Below are 23276 nucleotides of genomic sequence, written 5' to 3'. Positions count from 1 at the left end.
AAAGATCTTAAATTGCCTTGCCCTAGCATTGCCCCCAAGGGACACCACTGGTCACCAGCCAACCATGGGACCTCAGACCACTGAAGACAACCCTCAGAGCCTAGTGATCCAGTCCACCTTCAAGCCCACTGATACATAGTTCACCATTTAGGCAGTAAGTACACCATGCAGAAGGCTTTGCTAAAGTCAAGCTGTCCAATATCCAGTGTTCTTCCCTTCTCCACAGAGTCTGTCATCTCTTCAGAAAAGGCGCTCAGGCACCAATGGGCCAGGCACAAGCTGTCCTGGTGAATCCCTCTTGGTCATTTCCCCTCCATCCAGTTTCTCGGGAACAGTCTCTCTCTCCATCGTCTTCCTGGGGACTGAGGAGAGGTGATGGCATAATTCCCTAGACCCTCCTTGCACTTCTGGAAGATGGTGCAATGCTAGCCTCATAAACATGCCCCCATCACAGTCTTTCACAGTTAGACAGAGTAGCCTAGAATGAGATCAGCCAGCTCCCTCTCCTGTCCTACTGATCAGTGGGACCATAGTTTTCTTCCCTTCCCTGTGCTGCTGAAGCATTCAGGGAAGCCTTCATTATTCAGAAGCCCTTCATGGCAGCTTGCATCTGTGACTGGTGCAGTTGTGGAGATAAATCTTGTTCAACTTGCAAACACTTTACCTGAGGAATTCCAAAAACTGCCCTGATCTTTACAGACAGCACCATACAGGAGCAGTGGCTTAGCATGCATTCATAGACTCATAGAATCATAGAATCATAGAATGGTTTGGGTTGGAAGGCACCTCAAAGATCACCTAGTTCCAACCTCTCTGCCATGGGCAGGAACACCTTCCACTAGACCAGGTTGCCCAAAGGCCCATCCAGCCTGGCCTTCAACACTTCTAGGGATGGGGCATCCACAATCTCTCTGGGCAACCTGTGCCAGTACCTCACCACCCTCACAGTGAAGAATTTCTTCCCAACATCTAATCCAGATGTACCCTCCTTCAGCTTAAGGCCATTAGTCCTTGTCCTGTCACTACACTCATGGATAAACAGTCCCTCACCATCTTTCCTGTAGGCCCCTTCAGGTACTGGAAGGCCGCAATTAGATCTCCCCAGAGTCTTCTCTTCTCCAGGCTGAACAACCCCAACTCTCTCAGCCTGTCCTCATAGGAGAGGTGCTCCAGCCCTCTGATCAGCTTCATGGCCCTCCTCTGGACTCTCTCCAACAGCTCCATGTCTCTCTTGTACTGGGGCCCCCAGAGCTGGACGCAGTACTCCAGGTGGGGTCCCACCAGAGTGGAGTAGAGGGGCAGGATCACCTCCCTCGACCTGCTGGTCACGCCTCTTCTGATGCAGCCTAGGACACGGTTGGCTTTCTGGGCTGCAAGCGCACACTGCCAGCTCGTGTTGAGCTTCTCATCAATCAAAACCCCCAAGTCCTTCTCCTCAGGGCTGCTTTCAATTCATTCCTCGCAAAGCCTATAGTTGTGTTTGGGATTGCCACCGCCCCATGTGCAGGACCTTGCACTTGGCCTTGTTGAAATTTATGCAGTTTGCATGGGCCCACCTCTCCAGCCTGTCAAGGTCCCTCTGGATGGCATCCCTTCCCTCCAGCATGTCAACCATGCCATGCAGCTTGGTGTCATCGGCAAACTTGCTGAGGGTGCACTCGATCCCACTGTCCATGTCACTGACAAAGATGTCAAACACTGCTGGCCCCAGTACTGACCCCTGAGGAACACCACTTGTCACTGGCCTCCACCTGGACATCGAGGTGTTGACCACAACTCTCTGAGTTCGACCATCCAGCCAATTCCTTATCCACTGAGTGGTCCATCCATCGAATCCCTGTCTCTCCAACTTAGAGACAAGGATGTCATCCGGAACAGTGTCAAATGCTTTGCACAAGTCCAGGTAGATGATATCTGTCACTCTTCCCTTGTCCACCAATGCTGTAACCCCATTGTAGAAGGCCACCAAATTTGTTAGACATGATTTGCCCTTAGTGAAGCCATGTTGGCTGTCACCAATCACCTCCTTGTTTTCCATGTGCCTGAGTAGTCTCCAGGAGGATCTGCTCCATGATCTTGCTGGGCACAGAGGTGAGACTGACTGGCCTCTAGTTACCCTGGTCTTCCTCTTTTCCCTTTTTAAAAACTGGCGTGATGATTCCCCTTTTGCAGTCAGCGGGAACTTCACCAGACTGCCAGCATTTCTCAAACATGATGGAGAGGGGCTTAGCCACTTCATCCACCAGTTCCTTCAGGACCTGCAGATGCATCTCATCAGGTCCCATGGACTTGTGCACCTTCAAGTTCCTTAAATATTCTCAAACCTGAGCTTCTCCTACAGTGGGTGGTCCTTCATTCTCCCAGTCCCTGCCTTTTCCTTCTCAGGTTTGGGTGGCATGGCTTGAGCCCTTGCCAGTGAAGACCAAGGCAAAAAAAGTCGTTGAGTACCTCAGCCTTCTCCATATCCCAGGTAACCAGGTCTCTTGTATCATTCCGGAGGGGGCCCACATTTTCCCTCGTCTTCCTTTTGTTACTGACATACCTAGAGAAGCTTTTCTTGTTGCCCTGTACGTCCCTGGACAGATTGAATTCTATCAGGGCTTTAGCTTTCCTAACCTGATCCCTGGCAGCTTGGACAGTTTCTCTGTATTCCTCCCAGGCTACCTGCCCTTGCTTCCACCCTCTGCAGGCTTCTTATTTGTGTTTGACTTTGTCCAGGAGGTCCTTGTTCATCCACGCAGGCCTCCTGGCATTTTTGCCTGACTTACGCTTTGCTGGGATGCATCTCTCCTGAGCTTGGAGGAGGTGACCCTTGAATACTAGCCAGCTGTCTTGGGTCCCTCTTCCCTCCAGGGCTTTGTCTCAAGGTATTCTACCAAGCAGGTCCCTGAAGATGCCAAAGTCTGCTCTCCTGAAGTCCAGGGTGGTGAGTTGCTGTGTGCCCTCCTTGCTGCCCTGAGGATCTTGAACTCTACCATTTCACGGTCACTGCAGCCAAGGCTACCCTTGAGCTTCACATTGCCCACCAGCCCCTCCTTGTTGGTGAGAACAAGGTCCAGCATGGCACCTCTCCTCGTTGGCTCCTCTGTCACATGGAGAAGGAAGCATTCCACCAATGCATTCCAGGAACCTCCTGGATTGCTTATGCTCTGCTGTGTTGAAGTCCCCTCATGAGGACCAGAGCTTGTGAACAGAGGCTGCTCCTATCTGTCTATAGAGGGCGTTATCTGCTCAGTCTTCCTGGTCAGGTGGCCTGTAGCAGACCCCCACTATAATGTCCCCTGTCCCTGCCCTCCCTTTAATTCTGACCCATACGCTCTCAGTCAGCTCCTCATCCATCCCCAGGTGGAGCTCCATGCACTCCAGCTGGTCATTGACATGGAGGGCAACACCCCCTCCTCATCTCCCCTGCCTGTCCTTGCTAAAGAGCCTGTGTCCTTCCATCCCAATGCTCCAGTCATAGCAGCCCATCCTACCACGTCTCCATGATGCCAATGAGATCATAGCCCTGCAGGCGTGTGCACATCTCTAACTCCTCTTGTTTGTTCCCCATGCTACGTGTGTTTGCATAGAGACATTTCAGATGGGCCCCCATTGAGGCTGGCTGACTGGCTGGAGTGGCTGGTATTCCTTTGAGGTGTTTCACTGGTGTTTCCCTGTTGGTTCCTATTATCTCAGAAGCCCCTTGCTTGTGTCCTCTAGGCTTCAAGCATGCTGCAGTGTCCAGCGCATCTCTGAGCAACAGGCTGACGGCTCTCACTGGCACTCCATCCCTCCAACCTTGGCATGTCATCCCACAACTTGTTGCAGGCAAGCCTGATGTTATCCCCCTTCCTCTTAAAGCCTAGTTTAAAGCTCTGTCAGTGAACCCCACAAGCTCCTGGGCAAAGACCCTCTTTCCCCTTTGAGAAAGGTGAATCCCATCTGACTGACACTAGCAAGCCTGGTGCTGTGTAGGCCACCTCATTATCAAAAATGCCAAAATTGTGGTGGGGATACCAGCCACAGAGCCATGTATTGATTCCATCTGTTTCTCCCAACGTCAGTGCCCACAAATGGAAGGAGAGGGGAAAAATAACCTGTGCACCAGATTCCCTCACCAACCATCCCAAGGCCCTGAAGTCTCTTTTGTTGCTCTTGGACTATGCATTGCAGCTTCATCACCACTCACATGGAGGAGCAGCAGTGGGTAACAGTCAGAGGGCCATACCAGGCTGGGGAGTTTCCTAGCGATGTCCTTAACGCAGTCCCCAGGGAGGCAGCAGACTTCCCCAAGAGGAGGGTCTGTCCACCATACCAGACCCTCGGTTCCCCTCAGAAGGGAGTCACCTACAGCTATAACCTGCCTTTTCTTCCTTGTGCAGGTGGTCATAATACGGGAGGAGGGCCTTTCTGACCTTGGTGACGGCTCTGGTGTAAATAATAGACCATCATTCATGTCATCCATTGACTGACCTTCCACATCCAGAGCCTCATACCTGTTGTACAGAGGCACCTGGGAGAGTGATGTGGGCAAGAAGGAGGTTCACCGGCCACCCCAGTGGACTTGCCTCCATTCACTCCTTTCCTTTAAACTACTGCCTTCATCCTGGCAGGGGGAGGATCCAGGGCCCCTTCATCTTGGGTTTTGTTTGGTGGCCATCCCTGTTTCTGTATCAGGGAGGGCTGAGCATGCTCCACCAGTCTCTCACCCTCCCTGATGCTCCTTAACCTGTCTACTTCCTCTCATAGCTCTGTCACCAAGCAGAACAGATTGTCCACCTGGTCACACCTCACACAGCCGTTCTCACCACTGCCACCCATTCCCAGTGACGGGCTATGGCACTCCCTGCAGCCTGAGTCCTGAGGATGCTCCTCCCATGGGGAGCATCTTTTCCTGGGAGCTCTGTCTGGGTTGCCACATCCATTCTGTCAAGCGCAGAGGACAGAGCTTTCTGCTGGGTGGGTACCACAGCTAAGCTCCTTCCAAGAGGGTGGTGACCATCAACTGAACTTGCCTCCTGAGCTGGTAGGGTGACTAGGCTCTTCCTGCACACCCTCCCTCCGCAAACTGCTGCACCACGCACTGCTTGCCCGCTCTGTTCGCAGTGCTCCTGGTTGCTGGTGCTCCCCAAGCTTTTTATAGGTGTGGGGTGGCGACCATGGCTCTGGCAATGCCTGGCCATGTGAGCATCTCCTGCAAGAGCTGCCGGGTCTCTCCACTCCCCTGGTGTTTCCCAGCCTCAGGAAAACTCCCTGTGTGCCAAGACCTGCCACGCCACTGCGGATCAGGCTAGCACCAGAGCAGCTCCCCTCAGCGACTATTGGACACAGCGCAAGTCCCAGCACAAACACGCCTGTGCAATAACCCTCTGGCATCCTGAGCACATGACCTTCTCTGCATCATGTACAAAAATTTCAACGCATCCATTTCAGTGTGTAGCACATAGGTCACCTGCACAGGACACACCAGTTCATCTGCAGTGCGTGGACTCTACAGCTATCAGAGGAAGCTATAGCCCACTGTTAACTGGCTGAACCTGGCTCTGACCAGCAGCAAAGATGTTCAGTGGAAAAATTTACCATGTGTCAAAACTTTGTCCAAACAGAGAAGTACGCAACTTCCCTGCTCAGAATGCATTTAAAAAGCATTCCGTGCCTGTGCACATGGTTCTCCTGAGGAAGCTGCAGCCCAGGCTGATACCATGCTGGAGCAGGGACCACAGAGGACTTGGACAGAAGGAACCGGTATGCTCAGAGTGGCAGAAACCATCCCATGTACCATTCCTGCGTCCCACATTGTTTGTCTCCTTGTCTGAGTGTTTGGGGTACCTGAACATGACAAGGGGTATTGGGATGAGGAGGGAAGAAGAGCAGCTAACTACCGAGATGAGAATTTGCATTCAGGCATTTGCTTTCTTTGTACACTCAGAACAACTGCCAAAACTTCGTGCTGATTTAAAACGAAATGGTTTTTACATAATTCTTCCCCAGTTCAAGTCTGTTTGCATGCAGCAATAACCAACTATTTCTTCATTGCCTCAGCTTTGCATTGCCGTATCCCAAAAGCTGAAGAAGTTAAAATGCTATTTCATTTGCCTATACCCAAAGAAAAAGGGTGAAAAAGAATAAAAATGGCAATTCTGAAGTTGAAAGCACCATGTTTTCTTGAGGTATCACCAAACTCATGTGTTAGACTGCATCTCTGCCTTGAGCTAAGTTCCTCCTTCTTCCTTCCTTTCCTAAGTCTTGAAGACCTAAATAACAGACCCATTTATTTTCTCTTGGATTCACTCTGGACATCTTTCAATTTCAGAGGAGAAAGGGGACACTATGATTTTTTAACTAAGTAATCTGAAGAAACACAACCTGAATACACACACCATAGTTTCGATCCCACTCTTTGATAAAATGTCCAAGAGGTACACTAGATGCAAAAAATATCAGAAGGAAGGAATAAGAGACCTTGAGAATGTCACGTCACATTCTTTTAGGCTTCTGTACCCCAGAAGCAACTTCCCTTCCACCCCTTCCAGTAGCACCCTTTCTCTCTGAGTCAAATCTCTTATATTCTGTATGAACATTAGGGAGGATTGCTTAGGAATTAACCAAGTAAGCAAACAGAGATGATGTCGATAATCCCCATATAGTTGCTAGGCAACAGGTAAGGAGAAAAAATACTGAGAATGATGAAAATGGTAAATGTGTACACCATTCACAAATACAAACTGGTTTAAATATTCCATAATTTGCAGTGAAAAAACAATTCATTAAAAGTATTTAATTTTAAAACTTCCAACAGGTGACAGTGAATGACATTGAGATCCAGCAGTCTCTTCTCCAGGTGAACAGCAATACATGGCCAGGATACTGAAAAGTTTGTTGGTTTACAATTGAAAAAAATTTCATTGTGAGTGATCAAGATGACCTAATATTAATGTATAAACACTAAAGGCCTACTTCTTGAGATTTGCTCTATCTGAAACCTGAGATGAAAAGTGTATCAGTGATCCTAACAAATGTCGTGTCAGCTACGTAGGGCTTAAAAGCTTTTTATTTTCAGATTTATAACAAAAATTAAAGTTACCTGTATGCTTCTCTTCTGCTACACCCCTAATATATTTAGATTAAATCTTATTGGCTGCTAACATGGACAAAAATATGAGGCAAGAAAACCAACATAAAAAATACTGATACACAGAATACTCATCAATGTATATCTTCTTGACATAAACAAGAAAAACAACATTGGTAGGAATTAATTATAGTGCATTCAAGTGAAGTGGGTAGACAGGTCACTAAGGGGGAGGTGATGCAAATAATACACTTTTTATTTTGCTGGTAACTTAGCCCATTAAATTATTTTCCTGCTCAGGCCTCATAACTCTTTACCCTAGCGTGGAAAACATGATCGAATGTTGAGTGCAGCTGTCACCAACCTGATTTAACATTTATACATTAATAAAAAGAAACACAACATTTGAGCAGTTCAGGGAGTCCACAGAAGATTCATTACTTTGTTAGCCCATTAGCGTTTCTTATCCAGTGCCTGAAGCGCAGATCGAGATCCAATCCATTACAAATAGTGATTGCAGTCATCTTACAAAGAAAATACTGCCTTTAAATAGAAATGCTGCCTATGCAAAACAAACAAACAAATCTCTTACCTAGGATATTTGTACAATAATTTGATAATTTAATAATAATTTCAATGCACAGGCTAGAAACAAAACAAACATAAAAACCCCCAAGGCTAATGAATATAAGATCTTGTGAACAGCAACATCCCGCACATCTTTAGGATTCTGTAGTCTAAGAAGGTAAAAAAACTGTACGTGCAAAAGATTTTTTCAGTACCCATGAAGCACTGGTCTGTATTTATATTAAGATGTATAATTCTAAATTCATTTCATGTAATATTGCCATTCTGTTATTTGGAGAATGCTATAATGACAGCTATAGAACAAAAGTTATCCATGAAAAAAGAGTTTATTTCAATTCAACATTTTTAAAGCAAACTCAGTTTTAAAATACGACAGGCCCTTCAAATCCTGATCTTGACTAAAATAAACAAAGTTAATCTTCAAATTCTGCACAATTTAAAGTCATTATTTTCCTTTCTTCCATTCCAGCGACACACTGGACATTACAACACAGAAGTGCATACTGTGCACTTATTTTCAATCTTGCACTTTGTGAAAGTGGTTCTGATCCATAGCTGTGAAGAACAGGCAGATAGCGGCTGTGATGAACACATGCACTCCCTCATAAAGTAGTTTTGGTGAGAAGACGCTCCATATGAACAGGTGGTAACGCAGACCGGTTATGAAAACAATGTAGATGGCAACTGGAATTGAATGCATTAGAGCATAGCAGAAACAGCCATGACCCACTGCCGCTGAATTCCTGGTAACAAAAACAGAGGAGTTCATTCTCAGGCAAAGCTTAGTAAAGACATCCGAGTTCCTCCACTCTTTGGCTTTATTTCACAACACAAAGAATACTCACAGATCTCCACTTTGTGTTAGAAAACTGATTATTTGATGCAACAATTTAACCCATAAAGCTTGTCATTATCACCTCTATAAAACCTATGATGTGTAAGTATGTTAAGTGTAAGCATAGCAACTGTCACCATAATAAAGGCACTCAGGAGTTCACCTCAAACTTAGAAGTTTCTGTGCTTTAATATACTTTGTTCTAATTGTTAAAGTCTCCATTAAGCAGTTTCAAGATAGCTTCATCTCTTGTTGGCCTTCCAGTGCCTTTCCACAGAATCTGGATGGTAAGAGGCAGAGAAGAAAGACTTCAGCACTCTTCACAAAGCTGCCTAACCTGTACAATGGATAATCAGATGGAGTCTGCTCCCCTTGTAAAGGGCATAAAACCTGCCAGAGTACACTGCTACCCACAGCCAGTAACATGGTACAAAGCGACATAAAAATTGCGCTCTTGGAAAACTTCACAAAGCTAGTGAATATAACATTCTCCAGAGAATACCATATTCTTAGGCTTAGAAGAGCATTACATTGCACGCCTGTCACAGCAGCTTAGCTCAGCTGGGCCCACTGTATTGCAAGAAACCTCTGCCCCATATCTAATCTACGTGGTCCAAATCTGCCACACCGAGGTATTCTGGTGGGTGACAGGAGTCAGATGAAAATGGAAGTGAAAGGGTTTTCTGCACTTTGATTGCTCTCCCTCCCCTGAGGTGCCAACTCACAGCAATGATGCTGGGTTCGGGCACGTGCCCACTTTCCCCGAACCACATCTGCAGAGACTCACACAGATGCTTACCTGTACAGACAAGAGGAAGGAATAAAGCTATTTCACCGGAATAATAAGCAGAACATTTTCCTCTCCCCATCAAAACATTTTACATCATCCATTCCCAAAAGAACACACTGGCAAAAAGCAGAAATTATTTACACTGAAATCCTGATCTGAGGATCTGTTCTGCTCCTCCTGGTTTTTAATTCTGATCTTGTTCCAAGTAATAAAAATTTAAGATGACTAGCACTTCTGTGAGATGTAAATTAGTCACTTATGACTAAGTAAGCTACATAATGCAGTATTTTACATAAGCCATTAACTTACTATTCTTTAAATCAAAATAATTAGGATACAGTCCTGTTTTCCAACAAAGTCAAGAGCGAAATTCCCAAAGCTTTCAGTGGAAGGAAGAACAGGTCATGAAAGCAGAGTTGAAAAATCAGCTCAGAACAGCAGGTGTGAATGACTGCAAAACATCATTCAGTTCACAAAAAATTATTTCCCTCGCTGCTTAGCCAAAGAAACTGTGACTTGGGAGTGAACTAGGCTGCTCTCTGCTTCTGCCTAACTATCTTAGTCTTCGGTGAGCTTGTGTAAATAACCAGCTTTATGTTTAATAACTGATTTTGTTGACATGGATTAAACAAACTGCAGTTCACTCAGTCTTAGCTGTTTTCATGCTGATATGACTAAAAACAGTATTTGTAGTAGTTAGATGATATAACTGAATAAACACAGGAAATGGGTTTTGAGTTGGATAGGAAAACAGGCAATTTTTAAACAATTTTCTAGAGTAAAAAAATGCATTTGATAGACCAGCTAGATGAAGGCTATCGGTGGCTGTGGCTATCACACTTACTAAGTTCAGTGATGGGATTTTCAAGGGAATCGTATGGAGAAAAATGAGAGTGTTCACAAACTTAAACATGCAGGTCTTTCAAGAGCTCTGCATTTTAAATTTAAATTTCAGTTCATATCTTTTTCCCTAGTTTGTGCTCACCTAACAACACTTTAGTAACCTATAGTGAGAAAGCTCCTAATCGTAAATCAATGGTGTTAAAAATTTTAAAAATGGCTACTTTTTTAATTATGAAAAACTGGTTGGAAGATTATTTTTAATCAAATGTCTGTGTGCTCACTTTTTTGGCTCAAAAACTAAGTAGACATAATATTTTAAGTACTTGGATTTTATACTGGAATGAGAGCACACAGTAATCTTTACTACTAACATTTAAATTCTGCATTTTCATATTATAATTACTAGTGAAGAAACCCCAAGTCAGTAAGTAAACGGTATAACTCTTTCTGTATTCTGATCTAGTTAAAACAATGAACAGTTTTCTGCCTATATAATACCTTTACTTTCAAAAGGTCTCAGCACTTGCTTCATCTCTCAACAAAACATAGACACCTACCTGCAGAAGGAAATCTTGGGCAGTTTCAGAGTGTAATGCAGCTGTGCAATTTAGAGAAGGCAACAGAAGCACACTGTATCCACAAAGTTAAACTGTTAGTGGGGTTCAATAGCAGGATAATTCGGTTTACTTTGGAGCTGGCATAAGAGTTCACACACGTGTTGTTGCGGAAACAGCACTGGAATGACTGAGCACAAGCAGTTAGACCACTCTGATGCTAAGGCAATGACCTGCTTCTTTGAGCACAGCACCATTCTCTCCTCTTGCTTCTGCCAGGCACCCAATTTGCTGAATAGCTAAGAATAAGGACTTTGTGCTCTCCTTCTGCTCATTCTGCACACACAGAGTGACCACAGGGTACAGGGCTTTGACAGGCCACAAGGAACACAGTGGCCAGGGATCAGGCTGCTGCTGCTAACGTGACCAAGACAATCCAGGTGGTTCAGCTAGTTCCAAAAGAAGTCACCAGGAGAGCACAGAAAGCTGGCTGTGGTGTGCCACTCAGGTACCCTACCGCTTATGAGCTGGATCAGCCAGTAATTAATAACCTTGCAACCTCTCAGTGCTGTTTCATTGAAAACAACAGAAGACTACAGGACACATCTAAAGCATCAAACTGTAACTACTCCATACTGAACTGCCTCTGCAGCAGTTAATGCCTTTTCTTATTTAGAGGAATAGAGGGATGTAAACTGTACACACTACCTCCATGTTCTGACAGAACCAGCCCAATATTAAGGCCTCAGCATAACGCGGGAGTTAAAAAAAAAAAAAAAAAAAAAGTACCCAGCCTCTAATACTGAGCTCATTTAGCAAGTTAGCTTCTGGGGACTTTAATGAGAAATCCAAGTGTGTTAAGGATGACAAAGCATACTCAAACTTCATGCGAGACTGATGCTGAAGATTGCTAGATCCAGAAAAAAACAATGCCTTTAGAGACATTTGAAGCAAAGAACACTACAGATTCACAACACTGTACATGCCATACATACACTGCAAACATTAAGTATAGTCTAGAGCACACACTGGCCTTCAACAAAACTCCTCTCTTTTAATTGAATATTTAATACATAGAAAAATGTGGTCAAGAAATTGTGCTATTAATAGGTTTTCTGCTTCCTTTGATCTCCTAAATCCTAATTACCAATGTTTTGTCAACAAATCTTTCACCTCTCGATCTGTCTCTAAGGTGCTATTAAAATGGGTAATACAAGATTTGTAAAATGAAAAAATTATGATGCCAAAAACATGAAAGAAAACCAACTCTTTTATTGTGAAAGCATGTCTCCCAGTTATATAGAATACTTGGCAGATGGTGTCACACGTTTTGTAGTTTAAAAATTAAGCAAAAAACCCTCCACAGACAGCCCTACAAATACCTCCACAAGGAATTTTAAAATACACTACTTCACATTGTTCCAACCCTTGTTCTAACCCACCACATTAAATAAACATTTTACAAATATGCAAGCATATGAGTGGGGAATACCCCAGGATTGTAATTTTTCTGGGATTGGGGGAAGGGGGTCATGTCTGGAGGGTTTCAGTATGAAATGAAAGTTATCCTCCAGCATTTCTACTCTTCCAGCTCCTCTTTTTTAACTGAATATCACTGCCTAAATTACCTCTTATTTGGGATACTGAATTTGCATATTTGAAGGCAATTTTACTGTATTAACATTTTTTACTGTATTAGTGGCGCTTTTCTTTCTAGGCTTTCTGCAGTTTCAGTTTGCAAGATCTCCCTGTTTAGTGCTCTCTGAAAAATAGTTGGCACTTTGTTAATCTGTCTGGTGTATATTAATAAAGGCTTGCAGTCAGAAACAAACCCTGTACCACTCTAAGTGTCTGTCTGTGAAATCTCAGAGTATCTGCAACCTATAAGAAATTCCTCTTATCTAAGCAAATATCAATTAGTTTAGCAGCAAGAACAAATTTGCTATGTCTCTCCCACATGCCCTACTCTCACCTAGTATAACTCTTACAGTGCTATCTTAGATTGTAGCATACAATCCTGCATTATCATGGAAAAACACTTTATATTTTTAGCAGATCCAAGGGAATCAAAAGTCCTTTGGAAATTTGCATGATCAACTCTGGTACAGACTATCAATCAGAACAGCATTAATTCTATAAAGTCACAATTTTTGACAGCAAACCCTATCAATGGGCAGATGTCAAAAAGGGTGGTTGCCAGCAAGCTAAAAGGTTTATCAAGTATATTCTACAACCATGGAAATGAAGGAACTGGGGGATGACCATTGATTTTCCTGTGCATCCTCTTTTCCAGTAGGAAAGGTGGAGAAGCTACAACTAGCTGACCAAGGTCAAGCACCCGTAGCAGTATGTTACAGTGGACTGAGGTTATGTATGGACTGTAGTACAGGGCTCAGCAGGTTCTCAGAAAGACTGAGCTCTAAAAGGCTATTAAGACCCGAAACTTCAATTCTCTTCATTTCAGCATCAAAAGCAAGAAAAATAGGATCAGATCAATAGTTTTGCCTGTTTTGACTGCTGGCATAATCAGTTGTGCTGGGTGCTTCCTATCAGAAAGAGAAGTAGTGTCAGTCACCTAGCAAAGGTAACTTTTCTCATTGGCATCCACTACTTGCTAACCTGCTTAGAACAGAATTCTATCTAAAAGACATAGCATGTATCAATTAAGTTTCAGATTCCTTTTTCCCTTCTTCAATCAGGGTTGGCCCCTGATAATAGTTCCAGAGGAACTCCCTAAACTGGATACTTACCAAAGATTTGTATTAGATTGCAAGTAGGAATCCAATTATGCTGGTATTGGGCCAGAAGGTCTGAACAGCCACTCTGAATGGCTATGGTCATCAATTAACTGCTATGGCAAGAAAGCAACTATACCTTTAGTAAAGACTTCTACAAATCTTGACAACCTACTTGGAAAGATGTCCACTAGATCCAATTCATCCCCTGTGTGTGCTCTTTTACCCGAACACTGATCCTGTGGCAATCAACTTACAAAGGACTGGAAACTCTCTGCTTTTCAGCTTCACTTGATCAGTCCTCACCTTCCCTTATAGAAAAGAGAAAACACTTCACAAGCTCAAACATCTGTTTCCATTTCAGGATTGCAGGCAAAGAGGTAGCTAAACTGTACTCTCAGCAACATGGTCGTGTAATCTCAGATTTCTTCACCACAAAGAAGGTATTCCTTTTCAGTAGGTATCCCTGACTTGGGAAACCAACTTTCTCCATGTAAGCTACAATGGATATTGAGGAGTTCCAGCCACTCTTCAAAGACAGGATTTGCACGAATTTGAGCTGCTTGATATGTTTTTCCTCACTACTTCTGCGGTAGGCCATACTGGTATATATGCAGTGACTGTTCCTGCCTGTTACCACTGTCTCAAGCTTTCCCATAAGGCTCTGTTCAGGTTAATCCTTAGCACGTCTTAGTCTGTTCAGCTCCAAGAAAACAAAAAAAGTAAAATCAGTCTTTCCTGTTGACACAGGCCCAGACTTTACGGCAACAAGAGATAACCAAATCATTGACATTTCTAACAAGCAAAACACAAATCATAATTATTTCAAAGCCCAGCATTAGTCAATTTTCTGCAAGTATTCTTCCAAAATCCACTTAGCACTTCTGAAGACTTCTGGCAGAAAAAAGCCTGAAGAATTTCACATCAGCATCACACACGCATGGAATAACAAAGAAACTTATAGTTTGATTTTCTGTTAATGTGCATCTACAGGCTTTCCTGCCCACATTTGTAAACAAATAGCTCTTCATTATCTTAGCTAAAGGTATAAAGAAAAATTGCATCCAACAACTGTTCTGGGCAGGAAGGCTCTGAAGAGACTTAAAATAGACTGTTACCATGTTATTTAATTATATTCAAACTTACCAGTTTAGAATATACCAGTCTAACTGAACAGTGTCACAAGGCATTTCTAGAGAGGTGAGGCAGAAATTATTTAAGTAATGGGTAGGAAGTTAGTTAAGTATCGGTAGGAAACTGGCCAACAAGGCCACCCACAGCAGGTGGTGATCAATGGTTTTTACTTAGGTTGGCAGCCTGTCACAAGTAGGGTCCCCCAGGGATTGACAGTGGGCCCCAATCTGTTCAACATCTTCATAAATGATCTGGATGATAAGATTGAAAGCACCCTCACCAAGTTTGCTGATGACACTAAACTGGGTGGTGATGTAGACACAAAGGAAGGGAAAGCCATCTTACTGAGAGACCTGGACAGGCTGGAAGAGTGGACTTGCAAGAACTGTATGAATTTTAACAAACACAAGTACGAAGTCCTGCACCTGGGACAGAATAACCAAAGGCCCCGTACAGGCTAGGATCTATGAAGCTGGGTAGCAGCCTTACTGAAAGGGACCTGGGGATGCTGGTGGACAACCAGCTGAATGTGAACCAGCAGAGCGCTGCAGCAGCAACAAAGGTAAATCAGGTCCCGGGCTGAGCCCGCCAGGGGCATTACTAGCAGAGACAGAGATGTGATCATCCCACTCTTCTCAGTGCTTGTCAGGCCACACCTCCAGTACTGTGTTCAGTTCTGGTCCCCACAATTCCAAAAATATGCAGACAGACTGTAGAGGGTCCAAAGGAGCACTGGAGATGATCAAAGGGCTGGAGAACCCACCCTATGAGGTAAGACTGTAGGAGCTTGGTGTCTTCTCCCTGGAGAAGAGAAGCCTCAGAGATACCTCACTACAGCATTCCAGTACTTAAAGCATGGCTACAAAGAGGGCAGAGGTGCTCTCTTCACCAGGTACCACACAGAGAAGACAAGAGGCCACGGGTACAAGCTGCACTGGGAGAGGTTTCATCTCAGTGTAAGAAAGGCATTTTTTACAGTGAAAACAATCACTAGAACAATCTCCCCAGGGATGTGGTAGAGTCCCCATCAATGGAGGATTTCAAGATGCAGCTGGGCAGGATACTAGATGATCTCAGTGAGGCTCCCTTTCCCACGAAAAGTTGGACCAGATGATCTTTCGAGGTCACCTCCAACCTAGGATGTGCTATGCTTCTGTGAAGCAATGCTCGCTCTTTTGTACTGAGACCAGAGCCAGTTCTTTCTTGTATTTTTCCATTACAGTAACTATTTTTAAACTTGTGACTTAACTAAAGTAACAGCTTTCTCCTCAAATTACTCCTGCCACCCCAATAACATACACGATTGAGAAGAACTTGTGCACTTCAAGAAAAGGTGTGAGAAGACAGAAAAATCTTGGATAAATGCAGGACAGTATCCTATGTACAGTCCTATCTACAGCTACCAGAAACAAGAAGTCGGCTTATGTTGGCCACAGAACAGCAGACAGAAAATTAATGGTGAAAAAGAAAAAACAAAACAAAACACAACAAAACGTGCAAGTAAGAACAGTAAGACAATGCCATTAACAGCAAAAAGTACAGGTTACATCTAGAAACATTTCTAGTATGTAAGCAAAAGTCTACAAATATGGTCCTCACTTTCCAGAAGTGTCCCATTGAACGGCCCTGCTCCTGCTTGAGCAGTAATGTAAACCACTGAGAACCCAGCATCATCATGCAGCCCTTACTAATTGTAAAAAAGAAAGTAAGAGAAAGGCAGTGTGAATGAGAAGACAGGGTGTGACTACAGGGAACAAGCAAGCCAGAAAAGGGGAGAGAAAGAAGAGCAGAGACAGGAAGAGTGGAAACACAGGAGAAAGAGCGAGAGATGGATAGAGATGGAGACACAGAGAGAGAAGGGGAAAGAGAGCACATGAGGAGAGGAAGAAAGAGAAAGGGAGAGAAAGGGAGAGACAAAAGGAGAGAAACAGAGAGCAAGAGAGAAAGGAGAGGGGTAAGAGCCAAAAAGGGAGAGACATGGAGAGATAGAAAGGAAGCCTGAAGAGAGAGACACGCACAAAGGAAGGAAGGGAGAGGAGGGGCAGGAAAGAACAGGAAAAAGAAAAAGGCAGAGGGCTTTATGGAGAAAGGAGTGTGAAAGGGAAGAGGAGAAAAGAGGAGAGAGAGATAAGGCTGTGGAGTGAAAAACAGAGAAAAGGGGCGAGAGAGTGACAGGGAAGGGAAAAGACAGAAGGGGACAGGGGGAGAGAGAGAGCAATGGGGAGAGAGACTCAAAGAGACTGAGAGAGAAATTGAAAGAGAGAAAGAGAGATTGACCAAAAAGGCAAGGAAAAGGGAAAAGGAGAAAGAGAAGGATGAGAAAGAGGGAAAAGGAGAAAGGGGAGGAGGGAGAAAGGGGGAAGACAAAGACAATGGTATGCAAAGAGAGCACAAGAAAGGGCAAGAGATCAAGAAGGGGGGTGGAGTAGAGAAAGAACGGAGTACAGAGAAAGAGGGACAGAGAAGGGGGGAAAATGAGGAAGAGAAAATTGACAAAGGCATAAGAGAGAGGAAAAGTGAGGGGGAGTGAGAGAGGGGAAAGCAAGAGAATGAGAGAGGGAAGGAGACAAAGAGGGCTAGTAATACGGAAAGAGACATGGAAAGAGAGGGAATGGGGACAGGGTGAGAGAGACGAGGGGAGTGAGAAAGAAAAAGAGACAAGGGGAAGAGACAGAAAAACAGAGTACAAGAAAGAGTGGGAAAGAGGAAAAGACAAAGGTGAAAAGAGAACGCGCAGGAAGGAAACTGCATGTGCAAGGGAAACAGAAGGAAAGGGGAGAAGCTGGGCAAGTGAGAGCAGAAGGGGGAAGAGGGCTGGAGACAGAAGGAGGGAAAGACAGCAAAAGAGCACACGTCGGCATGAGAGAGAGATGAGGCAGAGACGGAGACCAAGAAAGAAGGGAGCGCAGACTAAGGGGAGAGAGGGAAAGAGATAGGAAGGCAGAGAAAGAAAGTGCAAAGAACAAAAAAGAGCACAATGGGCAGAGCAACATTGGGAGATACAAGGACCGAGCAGAGGGTGGTGACAGCGATGAGGGGACTGAGTGGGAATGAGAAGAGAGAACAGGATTGAGAGAGAGGAGAATAAAGAGGAAGAGACAAAGGTGGAGTGAGACAGGAAAGGCAGAATGAAAGAGCAAACAAGACAAAAAGATAGGCGAAGGGAAAGATACCGAGAGGAGAGAGACTTGGAAAGGAACATGCAGGATAGAGAGATGTGAGTGAGAGGGAAGGAGACAGAAATAGAAGCAAAGAAAGCCAGAGCATGATTGAGAGAGAAAAAAGAGCAGATAGAAAAGAGTGAGAGGGAAATAAAGCAAGTCAGGCAGAGGGAAAGAAAAGCAAAGTTAAGACAGCAAGCAAGAAGGAAAGAAGGAGAGAGTAAGAGCAAGCATGGACAGAGATTGACACGGAGTGAACAAGAGAGAAGGATGCAGAAGCACAGAGGCAGACAGAAAGAGTGAGCATGAGGTAAAGACATCAAAAGGGACGCAGCAGGACAGATTCAGAATGACAAGGGAAGAAAGGGACTGCAACAGGGATAGAGCACGAGAATGAGAGGGCAGCAGGTGAGTGAAGAGAGTGAGCAAGGCTGCAAAAGGCAGAGGTAAGGACATCAAAGGAGAGGGGAAAAGAGTAAGGAGAGAAGAGAACAGGAGAACAGACAAAGGGAAAGTGTGACTTGGAAAGACTGATTAGGAGAGAAAGGGAAAGAAAATAATGCTGAGGGAAAGACAGGAACAGGTAAAGAGAGGCAGAGGAAAAAAGAGAGGAAAACACAGTGAATGGGAAAGAGCAAATGAGAGGGAAAGAGCACAAGTGAGCAGGAGAGAGTGGCAGAGGGAACAACTGTGAGGAAAGGGAAGAGCAAGAGGAACAAAGAGCAACAGAGAGAGGAGAAGGGACGACAACTAGCAGGAGAGAAGGAGCAAGAGAGCAAGCAGTTTGCACAACAGTTTCTGGGTTCTCCTTTGGGAGCTTCTGGTAACAGGGTCCAGGAACACTGGGGAACTCCTGGGAACCCTCTGAGAGATTTGATGGTACATGCTTCTGCAAGGTAAGGACAAGGTAAGAGGAGCCACAGGGCTGTGGGCCTGAGGAAGCTTCAGCGGTTTCTAATGTGTTCAGCCAGCTGCCCTTGGCCCAGGGTGCCTGCAGCCTTTGTTACAGCTGCTGCCTGGTAAGAAAAGGTCAGGTACCTTTATAGCGGTAGGCCTAGAGCACAGCTAAGAGACAGCAGTTTGTGCAGAAGGGTTCGATGAATGGATCCTCATCTCAATTCAGGCTAGCCTAAACATTCTCATCATGCTAGTGATGCACTAGAGCACATTCTCCAGCAGCTCTTGGAGCAGCTGTCCCAGACTGAGGTTTGGATAGCATATGCAGGCCTGCAAGTCCCCAGCTACAGGGATTGCACAGGGCCTCTCCGTAAGGCTTGCAGAGATGGTCATCTTTCCTGCAGCAGATATGCTGTTGTTGAAGAGCTGTGTCACCAAGTCAAGGATTTATGGAAGTGAGCAGGCTTTGCAGCATCAGAGGGGATGAAAGAGAGACATGATCTTCTCAGAGACCCTATAGTTTCAAGGGCTCTCGACCCCAACTGCAGTGCAGACACAGGAAAACTCTGTCCCCAGCAGAATGGTAAGTGAAAACTCGTGGAAGGCCAAGACTGGAAGACAAGTGACTTCTGGCACCAAGAGGAAGGCTGCTGCTCCACCTGAAGGCTTTCAACAATGGAACAGGTTCACTGTCTTCAAAGCTGAGGAGGATCTGGGTGTGCTTTCGAGAGGGCTCCTAAGTAAGGATTAAAGAACAGAGCAGTACAGTTGACAATGTAATGGATGTCTGTTATAGGCTTCCTGACCAGGAAGAACAAGTAGATGATACCTTCAGCAGACAGCTATAAGTAGCCTTGTGTTGGCAGGCTGTGGTCCTCACGACATACTTCAACCACCCCAACACTTGCTGGAGGGAAAACACAGCAGGGCCTAAGCAATCCAGGAGGTTCCTGGAGAGCATCAATGACAACTTCCTGATCCAATTGACCGAGGAGCCTATGAGAAGAGGTGCTCTGCTGGACCTCATATTCACAACCAGGGAAAGACTTGTTGGGGTTGTGAAATTCAAAGGCAGCCTTGGCCACAGTGACCATGAGATGGACACTCCTGAGAGGAGGGAAGAGGGCAAAAAAGCAAAAGCACAACCCTTGACTTCAGGAAAACAGATTTTGGCCTCTCTATGGATCTGCTTCAAAATTCTGTGGGATTTCAGCCAGTTTTCTTGGATGTCTCTTCCCTCCAGGCTGATATTTGAGGATCACCTCCTCCAAGCCTAAGAGCAGTTCATCCCAGTGAGCAGAAATTCAAGCACAAATGCCAGGAGGCCTGCATGGATGAACAAGGAGCTCCTGGCAAAAGTCAAACATGAAAAGGAAGCATACAGAAGGTAGAAGCAGGGACAGGTAACCTGGAAGGAATAGAGAGACATGGTCCAAGCATACAGAGATGTAGTTAGATGGATTCACCACAGGGAAGTCATACTTGACCAATGTGATAACCTTCCACAATGAAACGGTTGACTTGGTAGATGAGGGGAGAGCAGTGGATACAGCTTATCTAGACTTCAGTAAGGCTTTTGACACTGTCTCCCGTAAGATCTTCATAGAGACGTAGTAAGTGTGGGCTGGAAAAGCAGACAGTGAGGGGGGATTGAAAATTGGCTTAATGGCCAAGCCCAGAGGGTGGTGAACAGTGGTACAAAGTCTAGTTGGAGGCCAGTGACTAGTGCTGTAAGGATCAACACAGGGTACAATACTGTTGAACATTTTTGTTAATGACCTTAATGATGGGGCAGAGCGTGCTCTCAGCAGTTTGTTAATGATACAAAACCAGGAGGAGAGGCTGGTACACCAGAAGGCTGCACTGGCATTCAGAGGGACCTCAACAGGCTGGAGAAATGGGCTAGCAGGAACCTCAAGAAGTTCAACAAAGGGTAGTGCCAAATCCTGCACCTGGGAAGAACAACCCCATGCACCACTACATGCTTGGGCCACCCAGCTAGAAAGCAGCTTTGCAAAAAAAGGACCTGGGGATCCTGGTAGACACCAAGTTGTCATGAACCAGCAATGTGCTCTTGCGGCAGAGGCCAATGGTATCCTGGGCTGCATTAGAAGCGGTGTTGACAGCAGGTTGAGGAAGGGGATCCCTGCCCTCTATCCAGCACTGGTGAGGCCACACCTGGAATGCTGTGTCCAGTTCTGGGTTCTCCACTACAGGAGAGATATGGAGCTACTAGAGAGTGCAGTGAAGGGCTATTAAGGTGATGAAGGGAGTGGGGCATTTCTCCTCTGAGGAAAGGCTGAGAAAGCTATGATTGTTTAGCCTTAAGAAGAGGAGGATCTTATCAAAGTATATAAATACCTGAAGGGAGGCTGCAAAGAAGATGGAGCCAGTGACTGGTGCCCACTGACAGGACAAGAGGCAAACACAGGAGGTTCCCTCTGAACATCAGAAAACACCTTTTTACTGAAGGATGACTGAGTACTGGCACAGGTTGCCCAGAGAGTTTGTGGAGTGTCCATCCTTGGAGATATTCAAAGCCCTCTGAACCTCAGCAAGAGGTTCCAGGTAGCCCTTGTAGAGCAGGGGGACTGGACAAGATGACCTCCAGAGGTCCTTTCTAACCTCAACCATTCTGTGATTCTGTGAAGCAGGTTTGAGAATGAAAGGAAAGAAACAAGAGGGAAAGAGGGGGTCAGGGCAGAGAGGGAGAGGGAAAGAAAGCAATTGAGAGAGAAAGAGGCAGAAGGAAAGAGCACAAGGGAAAGGGATTGTGTGTCAAAAGAAGCAATCAAGATTGAAAGACAGGAGTAGAAAAAGGTAGCTAGAGGGGGAAAGAGTGAGCCAGAATGGGAGACAGGCTGAAGAAAGACCAAGCAAGAGGTGAAAAGTGATCAGGACAGGGAGGAAAAGAGAGACAGAAAGGGAAAGAGATAGAAGGAAAGAGTGCAAGAGTGGAGGAAAGACAGCAATTGAGCAGGAAACAGATAATAAGAGAAAGAGGCCAAGCAAGTGGGAAGGTGAAAAGGGATGTGAAAGAAAATCAGGGGGAAAGATGATGAGAAAGTGAGAAAGCAAGAGGGATAGAGACTGAAGGAAAGAGAGAAAGTGAACAAAAGGGAAGAGTGAGAGGTAAAACAAAAGGAGCAAGAGGGAATGAAATGCAGGCAAGAATAGCACAGGCAAAAAACTGCATGAGAAGGAAAGTACAAGTAAGGGATAAAGCATGTGCAAGAGAGGGAGATTTGAACAAGGGGGAAAGAGTGCATGACAGAATATGTACAGGAGAAAGAAGGAAAGCTCAAGAGATCAAAGAAGAGGGGAAAAACCAAAAGAAAGAAAGCAGGAGAGCAAGATGAAAGGAGTTAAAGACTGAGAGTGAGAGAGTGAGCAAAAGAGAAATTGCAGTAACAACAAAAAGCACGTATAAGTGTGGAAAACCATGCAGAGGAGCAGGGCGAGGTGCATGCAAGAGAAGGGCCTCACAAAGAGAGGAAAAGTCCATGAGAGCGAGATGGAAAGCTTGTGAGAGAAAAGGCACAAACAAGAAGAGGAGAGCCTGTGTATAAGGGGAAGCATGCAAGAGGGGGAAAGCATAACAGAGAAGGCAAGTGTGTGAGACTGAGAGCAACAGAGAACAATCGTGTGTTCAAAAGAGAAGGAAAGAATGCTCAAGATAGGGAAAAAAAGGGAAAAGCAAGACAGAGGGAGGAAGCACATCTGCACATGGGAGAGGGAAAACACAAGACAGAGGTAAAGGCCACAACAGAGGGAGAAAAAGCACGTGACAGGGAGGGAAAGCAAAATTGCATGAGGTAAAAGAGAAACTGGAACAGAACATACAAGAGAGAGGGGACATGCCTGAGAAGACATGAACACACATGCAAAGAATTGTGGCAGAAAGAAAGAAGGAAAGTCTGTGACTGAGAGACAGAGGGGGGAAGCAACGAGACAGTACCAGAGAAGGAAGGGGTGTGCAAGAGAACACACATGCAAGACAGAAAAGGAAAGTGTGGAAGACAGAGAAAGCATTGGAGAGAGGGGGGAGGAGGAAAGAGAGAGAAAGATAGAAAGCACATCAATGAGAAATGAAAAGCACAAGAGGAGAGGAAAAGCACAAGACAGTGAGAAGGAAAAAGCATGCAAGAGGGAGAGAGATGGGAAATGCCCCTCAAAAAGGGAAAGCCTGCAAAAGAGGACAACACCACTCAAGAGTGAGCAAGCAAGGAAAAACATGAACAGGTGAGATAAGTAAAGCAGGCAGTTCAGAGGGAAACCATGAGAGAGGGACAGTGTGAGCAATGAAGAGACATCATGAGTGGGGGGCACACATAAGGGAGGTAAAGCTCAAGACTCCAAGAATGATGAAAGAGCAAGAGAGCACCAAGAAAAGAATGACAGAGTGAAAAGTGCACAAGAGAGAAAACTTGTGTGAGAAGGAAAGCAAAAGAAAGAGAGACATAAGAAAAAAGGCACATGAGATTGGGAAAGTATGGAAGACAAAAAGCACAGGAGAGGGAAAGGTGCAATCATGAGAGTGGAAAAGCATGCAAGAGAAAGCAGGAAAGTCTGAGAAATTAAGACAGGGGAAGGAGCAAGAGAGAAGGAATGAGATGGTGAGAATAAAACAGAGAGGGAAACTGCAAGGGAGAGGGAAAGTGCATGAGACAGGAAAAACACACGCG

The 23276-nt window shown here is 45.1% G+C and overlaps 1 protein-coding gene across 1 annotated transcript in view; it reads right to left on the bottom strand.

The window, feature by feature from the left end:
* Window positions 1-6727: 6727 nt before the first annotated feature.
* The window catches only part of PIGG (phosphatidylinositol glycan anchor biosynthesis class G (EMM blood group)), a 101352-nt gene continuing 84803 nt past the window's right edge, over window positions 6728-23276 (bottom strand). Inside the window, exon 13 of the mRNA XM_075739878.1 lies at window positions 6728-8385. Within this exon, the coding sequence (XP_075595993.1) occupies window positions 8160-8385 (226 nt within the window). The 3' untranslated portion in view covers window positions 6728-8159. The remainder of the gene's footprint in view (window positions 8386-23276) is intronic.

Source organism: Balearica regulorum, chromosome Z (assembly GCF_011004875.1).
Source record: "Balearica regulorum gibbericeps isolate bBalReg1 chromosome Z, bBalReg1.pri, whole genome shotgun sequence".
NCBI lineage: Eukaryota > Metazoa > Chordata > Aves > Gruiformes > Gruidae > Balearica > Balearica regulorum.
The sequence above is the reverse complement of the archived record's forward strand: the minus strand, read 5'-3'. Positions and strand labels throughout refer to the sequence as shown.